Source organism: Nothobranchius furzeri, chromosome 9, assembly GCF_043380555.1.
Source record: "Nothobranchius furzeri strain GRZ-AD chromosome 9, NfurGRZ-RIMD1, whole genome shotgun sequence".
Lineage (NCBI taxonomy): Eukaryota > Metazoa > Chordata > Actinopteri > Cyprinodontiformes > Nothobranchiidae > Nothobranchius > Nothobranchius furzeri.
In genome coordinates, this window is record NC_091749.1 from 73,765,153 (window position 1) to 73,778,025 (window position 12,873).

General features: G+C 46.1%; 1 protein-coding gene across 1 annotated transcript in view; it reads right to left on the reverse strand.

Moving 5' to 3' along the window:
* Positions 1-1,198: 1,198 nt before the first annotated feature.
* LOC139071864 (potassium/sodium hyperpolarization-activated cyclic nucleotide-gated channel 3-like) overlaps positions 1,199-12,873 on the reverse strand; it is a 79,070-nt gene continuing 67,395 nt past the window's right edge. The window contains exons 7-8 of the mRNA XM_070555185.1: positions 6,934-7,098; positions 1,199-3,803 (exon numbers count right to left, since the gene is read on the reverse strand). Coding sequence (XP_070411286.1) covers positions 1,585-3,803; positions 6,934-7,098 — 2,384 coding nt within the window. The 3' untranslated portion in view covers positions 1,199-1,584. The remainder of the gene's footprint in view (positions 3,804-6,933; positions 7,099-12,873) is intronic.

Consider the following 12,873-nt stretch of genomic DNA (forward strand, 5'->3'; position numbering starts at 1 on the left):
GACTTAGGTATCTACTGCCTCCTATCGCCAGGAAAAATACACACTGCCACTTTAAAAGCATCTTCTCTAATTAACAAATACGCAGTCACAAGGACTCACCATGAACAAAATGAGCCTCACAAACTGTCCGTTGCTGCAGGAATCCAGACTTTCTTCGGAGAGTCCGGGTCATCTTTCATATTTTGCGGTCGTTTATGGAAGAAATTTGACTAAAACTTGTTATCATGCCTCCCACGTGCAGAACAATAAGCCACATCTGCTTTGCTAAAATCCTCCTCCAAACGTGCAAAACAGTCAAATTATAGGCAAAATTTGCTGTTTCTTGCCACAAAATCCCATGATGCAATGCGAGAAACATAAAGTTTGATGTCAAAAAAGATCCTCCTACTGGAAGTCCTCGGTTTTGTGTAAAGAAGGCAAAGTTGCTTTCGACCAGTCTGGTGAAAACTCCTGCTTTGCATTTGACTGATCCACTTATTCACACTTGTTAGACTCACACTTTTCCCAACTGCACCGTCAGGAAGAAAAACAACACAAACGTTTAAGAGCTTGGAAGACAAAGTGAGCTTGTTAGGATGTGGTCGGGGACTCAGCAGGACGCTGGCTAGTCCATCGCATACTGTTATGTTTAAGTACTGAGATGAGTACCAACCCCCCGCCTGCATCAGAAACACAGTATATTACAATACAGTGGTATAAAATGAGGACCGAAGGGGCACAGAGAAGTCAACTGTTACTCCAAAGCAAAGGTCTTTTTTTGGTTTTCTAAAATCTGATCTCCTTCTTTCAACTTTTTGAAAGTTTACACAGAGAATAAATGAGTACAATCTAACAGACACATTTAAGGATCAGCAATATGTGATCCCAAATGAGACGAGTCCCAAAGCGTGTCACCTTAGGTAAAAAGTTGGATAATTAATTTTGAAACACACAAGAAAATCTTTATACAGTACATGCAGGTATTAGTGCATAGGTTCCTGCCAAAGCAAACGTTAAAAACACAACAAATGTTTGGTTTAACCCTCCCTCTGTCTTTATGGGTGACCCCGCGAGGAAAGTTGACCAGTGAGCAGGATTGATGGTTTATCCCTTGAGGTCCATGTGGCAGGGGTGAGGTGGTGCTCACTCCTCACCCCTGCCACGTGGACCCGAGTGATACACCATCAATCCTGCTCACTGGTCAACTTTCCTCGCGGGGTCACCCATAAAGACAGAGGGAGGGTTAACTCATTGATTAACTTCCCATTGATCACCAGATGAATTTGGCATAGTCTTACAAAAAGTGTCTTTGAGAATGTCACTGTCACACCCTCCTAGTCCAATGATTAATTTATTATTTAAATATATCTCTATCTATATACAGCATAGATGAATAAATCAAACAAAACAAAACACACAATAACAAACAGAGAGTACCCTAAAGCTCTGGGGTTCATGATATGAAATCTTGAAATCACAGTAAAAAGTAAAAACTGTTGGTGGATTTTTAGATGGACCAAAGAGAAGTGTTAGGACATAAAAGAGGCCATAAATGAAGACTCATGTGTGTTTTTTCAAGGGCTCACAGGAGGGTGTGATCAATCCTCACAAATTGGAAGGAAGTTTAGAACGAGCAGTTTGAGTTTCTAGATCTGACAAGAAGGCACCAGAGCCCCTCTGTGGAGGCAGCGCCGGTGAAGCCTTGGGAGACTGAGTCTGATGAGGGTGCCCCGGAGAGTCCGGTATTGGAGGAGTCATGTGACCCGGTACAGAGCTACAGGGTTTGGGCAAAAAAGAAGGCGAGGAAAATGGTGAGGGGTAATATTCCACAGAGGAACAAGTAGTTTGGGGGCCTAAGGCCTGTGTCACCTCCTGGGGGAGAGATGGGTGAGAGCTGGACAAAAACTTCAGGTCCTCAGAAAAGGGCCTCAGCGGAGAATCTGTCCCTGTTGTCTGTGGCTGGCTAGGAAGCTGTGGAAGGAGAGGAGACTGAGACATGAACAGAGAACTGTGGGATCCGGTGACACTTGAAGGCTCGCTGTAGTGAAAAGTCCTGCCTGCTAAGGGACTTTGAATAGTAGGACTGCAAGCAACGGGGGTAAGGCAGGGAGAAGCATTTGCTGAACCGTACTGGGCCAGAGAGGCCAGAGCAGACTTCTCCACTGACATCTGGTGAGGCAAGCAGCCAGACTGCAGGCCTGCCAGGCTAAAATGGCTAAGGGAAGATGGGGAACCCCCAGCAGACTGCTTACTATGTGGACCTTTACTGCAGGATGGGGAGCTTTGTGTGGAAGGTTGGAAGAGGCTAATGCCACTGGTAGTCCTGCTTCCTCCAGAAAACTGCTGCACAGGTGCCATTTGAGGTTTTTGATGTGATGGATGAAGATTCTGAGACGACATAAGGCTAGATGAGCTTGTTGACAAAGACCCAATGGAACAAAGTCCAGCTGTAAATCCACCAGGAGATCCACCATGTGAAGTTGTAGATCCTGCTTTTTGGCTTCCGACATTCCCTACCCCTTTACCAAAGTGTCCTCCATGAACAGATTCTCCAAGCTCACTTGAACCTCCTCCAACATGACTAATTGCTGAGCCACCAGACAACCTTCCCAGCAATCGTCCAGAATTTTCTACCACAGTGTCATCAGCAAGTCCTCCAAAAGTTCCCCCAGAAGCCACATCAGAAACTGATCCCAACAATCCATCACCGATTCTCCCTAATGGTCCTCCAGTGGTTGCAAGAACCAGTGATTCTCCCAAAGTCCCACCCAACGATCCTCTAGAAGATCTTTCAATTGATCCCCTAGAAGTTACTCCTATTGACCTTCTGGCTTTATCTTGTATTAAACTACAGGGAACAGCTACCCCTGATCCGCTTAGTCCACCCACTGATTCCCCTGAGACCCCTTGTGCCGACCCATCAGTGTTTCCTTTCAAGCCATAGTGCCCTCTAGGAGTCACATCCATCACCCCTATTGTAAAATCCTCACCAGCCCAAGTTGTATCTCCTCCAGTAGCTCCTTCAACAGAGCCACCAACTGCTCCTCCTGGAGACCACCCCATAGCACCCCCACAGGCTCCAACTGCACTCCCACTTAGTCCTGACCCTGTACTTCCAGTTGCAGACCCTTGGTGAAAGAGACTTGAAAGAGGTGGGGTGCTGGATTGAAATGAGTGCTGATGTTGTAGTTGTGGGTGAAGCTGGACTGTACTAGACGAAGGAGAACCAGAGGATGAGTGTGGACCAAAGGGGAACGCACAAATCCCTCCTTCACTGGACCCAGACCCATTCCCGTTAGGTCCACTCTGGCTTGCATTAGCTGAGACATGTTGGGAAGTACCAGCGGTTCCAGAACCTGACGTCATGTGCTGAGCTCTAAAAGCAGCCAGCAATGGCATGTCCACCCCAGAGCGCAGCTTAGAGGGCGTGCTAGAAGGAGAGTCCCCGGAGGAGCCGGGTGCCGTGGGTGGAGGAACAAACGACTGGAACTTTCTTAGTCGGGTGGGGGGGTCCTTTATGGAGCCTAAAACAGAAACTGGAGGTCTGAAGAGTGTTGGCGGAAGGTGGGGGTGGTGTGTCAGAGCAATGGCAACTGAGGTTGTAGCAGCAGCAGCTTGGAGAGGCGCCTGGATGAGGGGTGCCCAGATGACAGGCGTAGGTGAGGGAGGCGTCTGTGGGGGGGCATTCTGCATGAGGTGGGCACAGGTGGCCATGTCCCGGTCGTGCTGCACAATTTGCTGGATAATCTCGTTCTCCTGGTAGTTGAGAACTCCAGAGCTGAGATCGTGTTGCACCTTATGCTGCAGGACGGAGTTTTTCTTGCCTTTAAAACAACACACACACACACACACGCACACACACACACACACACACACACACACACACACACACACACACACACACACACACACACACACACACACACACAAACAAACAAATCATACATTAGAGCTAACAGAGGAGAAGAAGCGTTAATATGAGTAACATTGAGAGGATAAATACACCGCCTGTCCAAAAAAGTTGCCACCAAATAAAAACTCTAATATTTTTTGGGCGCCTTTAGCTTAGATCATGACTCGCATTTGCTGTGGCGTTGATTCGATAAGCTTCTGCAACATCACCAGATTTGTCTCCATCCAGCGTTGCATTAATGTTCCACCAAGATCTTACACTGATGATGGTGAGTCTGACCGCTGAACAAAGCCTTCTCCAGCACATCCCAAAGATGGGGTTAAGGTCTGGACTCTGTGGCGGCTAGGGCTGTAGCGAAGCCTCGACGAAGTCGACGGCTCGATTCAAAAAATTTGTCGACGTCAGATCCGGAAGTCGACGCACCGCGCCCACTTGTTGCATCCCCAGGAGTTTGTAAATAGAGGAGGAATCTGCCTGTTTTTCCTCTAGTTCGCCCTCTTCTCCGCCTTCACTAACATCTCCGCCAAATACCGAAGACCCGGAACAACGTCCGTCCACTACTAGATTATTTTCCTGTTTTGCCCCTTCGTCTCCCGGCAACGGACAACAACTTCCGGGGTCAGATGTGCGCTGCTCCGTCTCTGTCGCAGATGTAGAAAATCACCGGGAGCGCTTCTCCCTTCATAAAGGAGCTTCTTTCAGACATTAGGAGAGCTGTTTTGGTGGTAGCAGTCTCTCCTCCGTGCTGGTCTGTTTGCTGCTGGGTGTTTTTGGTTTATTTAAACTTGGTAACTTGAACTTAACGTTGGTAAAGCTACTGTTAGCATCTTCGCTAACAGCTTCTTGCGTTGGGATAAGCTGTTACGTTTTGGTTTAGAGTTCATCTTTTTTGTGGTGTAGATCTCCCTTTTATTACATTTAGAGTGTTGTGGGTTTTCGGTTTAGTGTAAAATACCACCTGAGTTTGGTTTAACCCGTAAGACCACTCGCCTCACGCACATAAGTGACCAAAACAAAGCAGCATGGAGACACTCCATCTTCTACCACCTCTCAGGCAGCAGCCTGCACTCCCAAGTTCTACACGTCACCAGAACATAACCAACCAACACAATAAACGCAGTGGTATACAAAATGGAAGGCCTGTAGTGTTTATTCTCTTACAGTAAGAATTTATCCATTTTTTTGAGGAATTTATTTGAGATTTTCTGGTTTTTGTTAATTGTGCAATAGAAAAATAATCATTAGATTAATTTTCTAAATAGTTATTAGAATAGTCGACTATTCGATAAAATAATCGTCAGAATAATCGTTTTAAAAATAATCGTTTACCCCCAGCCCTAGTGGCGGCCCACCCATGTGTGAAAATGACGTCTCGTGCTCCCTGAACCACTCTCTCACTATCTGACCCGATAAATCCTGGCATCGTCATCCTGGAATATGGCCGTGCCATCAGGGAAGATGGAATAACCTGGTCATTCAGGATATTCAGGTAGTCAGCTGACCTCATTCTTGGAGCACTTCCTGTTGCTGAACCTAGACCTGAGCACCTGCAGCAAGCCCAGATCATAACCCTGCCCCCACAGGCTTGTACAGTAGGCACTAGGCATGATGGGTGCATCACTTCATCTGCCTCTCTTCTGACCCTGATGCACCATCACTCTGGACCAGGGTCCACCTGGACTCATCAGACCAGTTTTACTAAAGCGTCGGACAGTTCTGAACCCAGTTTTAGTCGATTCTGCGTCTCCTTAGATGTTTTCTCTGCTTGATGCCGATGATCTGACCCTTCTCACACAGACTAACATCTTCTCCACCACCAGGTGTGTCTTTCCACCTGGTTGGTTAAGGAATGAGAAGCAGCTCATTGCACCAGTTGGGTTAAATAACTTGTTAGCAGCTGAAAGATGATCACCCATGCAGTAATTATCCAATAGGAGGCTCCCACCCGTCTGCTCAGGTAAATCCAGGTGGAGACTTTTTGGACAGGCAGTGTATTTTCAGACAACTTTTTCTAAGCATGATCCCTCCATAGAAAGAGAGAGAGAGCTGTGAACAAGTGGAATTAAACTAAAGAGTAATCCTGAAAATCAGAGAAGGGGAATCACAGAACATGAAAGAAGCGAGGATGAAAGAAACAACGGAAGGAGTGAGAGAGAGGAAAGCTCAGGACGCTCGACAGACGTACTTTAATTCTCTGGGTAAAAGAGACAACGTTAAAACAAACATTGGACCTCAAGGTGTCGCATTTCAATCTTCACATTTTCACCCGGCTGTGGAACGCTGACACCGTCTATAGCAGGTTTATTTATGTCCATGCCAATTTCATTTCTTTGTTAGAATACGACAGTCTCAGATTTTTATTATGAATAGTGACACTGTCCGTCTGCTCCGGCTTCACCTGACCCTTTATCATTTCCACACCTCAAATCAGACAATGTAAAGCCCATCAAGGCAGTAATTAATATCAGATTAGTCCTATATGAGTTAATTTATTAGTAGAAGAAGGCTACACAGCTCACAGCCGAGGCTTTTCCACAATTATATTACTATCAGATGACGACATCATTTCAAAGCGTCTTTTTTCTACAGAGAGAAACCCTAAAGCAGGTTCTCTGTCTTCCACTGGGGATGAAACGGAGCATGCAGTGAAGACGGAGTGATAACACAGGCATGTCTTTCACTGTGAATTCTTCATCTGCCCAGCCTGAGCATGGGAACAATGATGGATATGAAGAGAATATCAATTGCCTGTGTAAAAGAATCCACGCTGCGTTTAAAACCCACATCTCTCTCTCTCTCTCTCTCTCTCTCTCTCTCTCTCTCTCTCTCTCTCTCTCTCTCTCTCTCTCTCTCTCTCTCTCTCTCTCTGCATGCAGATGACTTTAAAGGGAATTTCAGTCACAAAGTGTTTGTGAGAACATTACTGTCCCCCCCCCCCCCGATGCCAACTGTGAACATCCAGTCGTCTGAATCTCTGCACAAGATGCTTGAGAGTATTTCTGTTTTCATTTGCATGCTAGCTTTTCATGCTAATTGCCTACCAATTCGGTCCAGCCTGTCCAGAGCGACGGTCTCAAATGCTCTCCTCATCATCGGATACTCCTCCAGGACCTCGTTGAAGTTGTCCACAGAGAGGGAGTACAACCGACAGTACGTGTCGGCCCGAACGCTGGCTGTTCTCCTGCCTCGCGTCAGCAAACAAATCTCTGCAACAAAACACAGCAGACGGAAACCGTCAGAAAGTCGTCGATTGGCCAGCAGCCCGCTGGTTTAAAGGTTCCAGCGCAGGGCCTCGGCAGCACTCTTTCCTGAACTCTCTCTCGGCAGGCGGAGCACAACAAACAGCTGTTTCTTTAATGCAAACCTTCTGTTTCAGAATTAAAGGTGAAAAATTTGAAATCCATCAGTGCATGATTAAGCAGCATTTTCATAGGTTACAGTTCTGCCGGCCCTCAGCTGTGGAGCCGAGGAACAGCAGCAGTGTTGGTGTTGCTGTGGCTGTACTGCATGGAGATGTCACACTCGTGTTCAAGCAGGAAACGTCCGAGTCGGCACGCAGATCCGTGAGTCTGCACACGTTACAAAACAGGAATTTCTGCACTTTACCTTCTTCATAGTGTTACACAGAAAATGTCAAATCAAGTTTATTTATAAAGCTCCAAATCAGGGCCAGAGTTGTCTCAAGGACCTTCACACAGTAAACAACACAGGTCAGGTCATTAAAGCGCAAGTTACCCCAAATCAACATGTTTTTGCTGATAAACTATATAAATGAGTGTCTGATCGTGCTGCAGACACATGCAGTCAATGATTCGGCACTTTAGTGCATCTTAGGTCAAATTTAAATGTTCTGCTTAAAACTGTCAGTGTTGCACCGTCTTCAGGTAAAAACTCAGCTCTGCATTAGAACTTAAATCTGCCATCGCTATTGGCTAAGAGGTACACTATGATGTTAGCTGGTACATTGTGATGTCACAATGTCATTGTGTGTGTATTTGTTAGCGGCTCCGCCCTCTCCTTCTGCCTGGTAACAGCATTTGTTGCATTTTTCAAACAGGAAGTGGGAGTGGAGTAAGATTCTGGTAGGGGGTGACTTGCTCTTTAAGCCAATCAGTAACACGTTTCCTATATAAGGAACCCAGCAGGTCGCATCGAGTCACTGACTAGTGTCAGAGTCTTTACAGCAATCCTCATACTAAGCAAGCATGCAGCGACAGTGGAGAGGAAAACTCCCTTTTACCAGGAAGAAACCTCCAGAGGATCCTGGATCAATGTTATTATTATAAATATATTTATTGTTTGTGTTTCTTTGAATGGGAAAAAATGATCTGTGAAGGTTTTACAACTAAATATTTTTTCATGATTTTTTCATGTCTTTATTTTTTTGTCTCATTTTTCTTCTTGTGTCTTTTATCAGAGTTCACACACACACACACACACACACACACACACACACACACACACGCTCTATTGCTGGTCAGTGTAAGTTGCTTTGCTCTCGTTTATTCCGTTGCTATGGCTACCAGCCTGGCCTCTTCAGGTGGAGGAGCCAGGATCGCCCAGGCACCGCCCCTCCTCCTGCTCTCCTCCAGGCTGCTGAGGAGCACAGCTGAGCTGAATCCCTCTGACGACCCACACCTGGGATAAAAGGCTGTGCCTTCAGCAGTGCAGGGTTCTGCTGTCCTCCAGGCCTCATTTAGTTTATGATGAGTTTTAACTTCTGAAGTTTTAACCCTGAGTTGATGGTTTTAAAGGGTAAAACTCTGAGTGATCCAAAGGGATCCTTTGTTGATGTCAACATGACTGAGTAATGATCTTAATGATCTCTGGATTTGGGATTTTAAAGGTTAACTATGTTCTGGTTTTAAGACTTTTATCTACTTCGTTGTGTTTTTAAAACACCTTCAGTTCAGAGGGGCCGTTCCTCCCCGCCACACCTCTCCAGGTCTCACTGCCGCTGCCCCCGTGAGCCAACGTGGGCTCCTTCTCCACCAGAGAGGTGACACCCCGCGTCCCGAGAGCCAGCTTCTGTAGCCTTCAGCCACCACCCAGATAAAAAGATGTTTCTTTTGGCTTTCACCAATATTACTACATTACATTTCCTTAAAGTGCCTCTACAGGTTTACTGTAAAAGATTTGAGTGTACATTTTAAATTAAATTAAATGAGAATCGACTAAGTTTGAACATTTTAAATTTAAAATGAAATGAGAAGTAGAAATTTCTACTCGCGCTTCATCAAGAGTTGAAAAAGGCATTTCCAGTCATTTCTATAATCGTTGGCATGTGATGAACTCGTTTCCAGCATTAAAATGAAAAAGCCAAGCTCAAGCATCTTTAGCGCTACACAACAGTTAGTTAGTTGTGCCGTGCACCATGAGCTGATCCCTGGACACTCTAAACGGCTGAAGCAGGACGTCAGGGCAGTCATGCAAAAGAGCAAGCGTGGAACGACTAAATGACCATTTTCTGTTCATTGAGTTCTTGTTAAAAAAAGCTAGTTTGTTATATCATCAAATATCTCCTAAATATAGAAATAAAATCACATTTGTCTTTGGTCACAGAAACAGGGTAGTGTGTGTGTGTGTGTGTGTGCTCTGTAAGTGTAAAAACAGACACGACGGGCCCTCCTGTGTGCTTCAGCGCCATGCTCGTGTGTTTCCTGCAGTGTAACTGTGTGCTGACAGGGCAGCCTCGGCTCTAGCAGTGCTGCAGGTCCATTTCCCACAGCGCAGCTTCAGTACTCCCCTCTGGAGAGGAGCGCTGCTGCTCGGTATTAAATCCTCTCGTCCCGTGGCTTTCTGGACGAAGCCAACGTGGACTGGATGAGGAACTGGGCTGCAGCAAGCCCTCTGGCCTCGTCCAGCGGTCTGGACAGATAGCTGGTGCGACCTACGACGTCCCATGTGAACTTTAACTGGGAGAAACAAAACTCACAAACACATGTTACCAGATATATTTTACTGTATTTTCACTCAGTGCTCATCCTAACCAGCACAGCACTGCATGTGCTGCGGTCTACCACAGAAGAACGTGACGAATACAGTCAAGTCTAAACAAACAAATCAAAACTATTACAGGGCTCATCACTCACACTCACATAAACCAGTAAAAGGTTGAGTTAAGGGCGGGGGGACCATCGCTTAGCCACGAATATCAACCGTTGTATCTCCACATGCTTCTTGGAGAAGAGGTATTGTAGTCGTACACTTTCCATCCCCACGTGGAAAAACATCCCTGATGGATGGACGGAGAATTTGGAGGAAGACAAACAACTAAACGTGTGGGTGGGCAGTGAGCCAGCCGCGAGCCGGAGCAGCTCGGTGAAAACACGACAACCTGAGCTGCTCTGGACCATCTCTCTGACCTGGTGGAAGGCGTGTGTTCTGTAGCATGTCCAGGGATCAGATGGGTAGCATGGTGATGGATGACACCTTTGTTGGAAATTGCTGCTCTAATTTCTTAACTATTATGTGTGACAGGTGCTTTCCCTGCTGATGAGCTAGTGTGGGAAGTAGGGTGTACATTTCAGAATAAGAGTTTGTTGAAGCACCTTCATGACAATTGTGCCAAATGCAACGAATCGAATGTGTTTGACAAAAGTGTTTCAAACTGTAATCTGAGATTAAAGCTGAGATTGTGCTGGTAGTTCAGCAGATTTGGTTCAGGGAGTCGGTGCGTCGGTTACATGTCGATTGTGTCAGACGTACAAGGAACTGTGTGTAAACTGTAAATACACGAAGCTAAAAGCTAACCTACAAGAGCGGACTCAACCCCTCACACCGAGGCTGTAAACGTCTGCGATGCTGTTTGTCTTCCATTAAATGTTGATTCAGGCAGAAAGTTTACAGGTTCGGCAGGACGTGGTCGCTGGGTGCTCTGGGTGAGCCGCAGTTCGCTGCTGTTAGCCCATGAAGCTATTTATCACCTATAAAATAAGGTTTTACACACAAACACAATTAAAACTGGCTAAAATTATCATCTCAAAGATTTGTGTCTCTCGCATGACTCATGATGGAGGTCTAGGTACAAACCGTGTCAACGGTTCCCGCGGCACAACGCCACCGATAGAAATAAAATATAAGTTGTTTATAGAAACAGAATCATCAAGTATTAAAGGAAACAGCTACCCCCCCCCCCCCCACACACACACACACACTGCTCTCTCTCCGAGCAGAAGTCCAAACCCACCCCCTCCCTCCATGATGAAACATAAACCCTATTCTGCTGAGCGACAGGTGAACCTGCTCGCCGCACAGCGCGGCTCGACTGCTTTTTACGGAAAGCTCAGTCGTTCCGTTTATTCATGAATGCTCCACTTCCACTGCTCACTCCCGTCTCCTGTGACTCATCGTAATACTTCCCAAATCCTGCATGAAATTACAGAACCGGCTTAGCTGCTCAGCCTGAATTCTGTAGCGGGCGCGTTTCCTCCTCCGACCGACTGCTGCTTCAACAGCAACCCTCTTCTGTCTGCTCCTTACGGACGACGAGCCGTTTTGTAGAACCGTGGGTCTTTGAGATGGAGGGACGTTGCGACAGCACATGTCGGTGAGGTAAACGTGACTAAGTGCTGCGTTTGAGGGAACAGAAGCCCGGACCCTGAAGCAGCATCCAGTCGAGCAAAATGTTTCCACCTTAAACTAAAACGCATTTCATTTTCACACTTAAGGGACAATCCATTCATTAAAATTGAATGACACTAATTAAAACTGCACGTTGCCGTGGGAAAAGAAGACGGAGACATCAGGCGCTGTGACCTTGGTGAGAACACACATGACCCGCTTTCCTGCTGGATGCTGCAGTCCACGTGTTCCCAGACCCCGACGGGAAAGACGCCTCCCTCCAGGCCCTGATTGGCTCTTAAAGAGGTGTGTGTGTGTGTGTGTGTGTGTGTGTGTGTGTGTGTGTGTGTGTGTGTGTGTGTGTGTGTGTGTGTGTGTGTGTGTGTTTGTGTGTGTAATACTGGTTTCCCTGCTTTTCTCATCAACATCTGTTTTGATATTTTGCTTGAATCTGATCCAAAGTCTGCATTTAGATTAAATGTTAGTTTTAGTCTTCGAGCCTAAAGGGCAGCAGGTCTCGTCCTTTCTGAACCACAGATTATTGCTTACCCATCAGCTTTATTTGGCTTTCTTTCCTCACAGCAGGAAGGTTGCAGGTTCAAACCCCTGTGCGGGTTTGCACATCTCCAAATGCATGCATTGGTTTCCTTCCCGTCACAAACTAAAAATATGCAAAGGTGATAAAAAGACGAACAGAAGAAACTTGGACAGGTTCCAGTGGGGAACATTAGACCTCTTCTTCGGGTAAAATCCTTTAAAAATGGTATTAGTGGCTTGTTTCATCCAAGGAAACCAAGTGGTGCCAACAGGTCTTCCCTTTAATTCATCCCCCCTTCCCAAGCATGAGGTGGTGGGAATCAGGAGAAAAAACTCCATTTTATCAGGAAGAGACCTCCAGCAGACTCTGACTCTGGAAGAGCGGCCATCTGCCTCAACAAGCTGTGAAAATAAGTCGGGAAACCAGGAGGAACGTCTCGCCACCAAGGTAAACAACAGGTGTGGAGCAATCATCACACAGAGCTGGTGTGAGACTGAGGGGGAAGCAAACTAACGAGTGTTAAAAGACTTAGACTGAAGAAATCAAACACAGATATGAAGCAAACACTAACGGAGCACGTATCTCCTCATATGCATGGTTTTTATAGATGCCAAGCACTCACTGTGCCGCAGTCTGGTCAAATTGTTTTGTTTTTAATGTGTTTTAAAGTCACAATGTGTCGTTTTTACCATAAATTTCTGGAAATATCCAATGGAATGTTGTAAATTAATTAAAAGGTGCCCACTTAGTGAAATATATTAGCATATAACCATAAAACTCTGGTCTAAAACACATGGAGCGGGTCTAAGTCTGTGGGCGACGCCATATTGGATGCCATGTTTCCTTCTACGGAAGCCCGTGAGGACAGGATGCATTTACT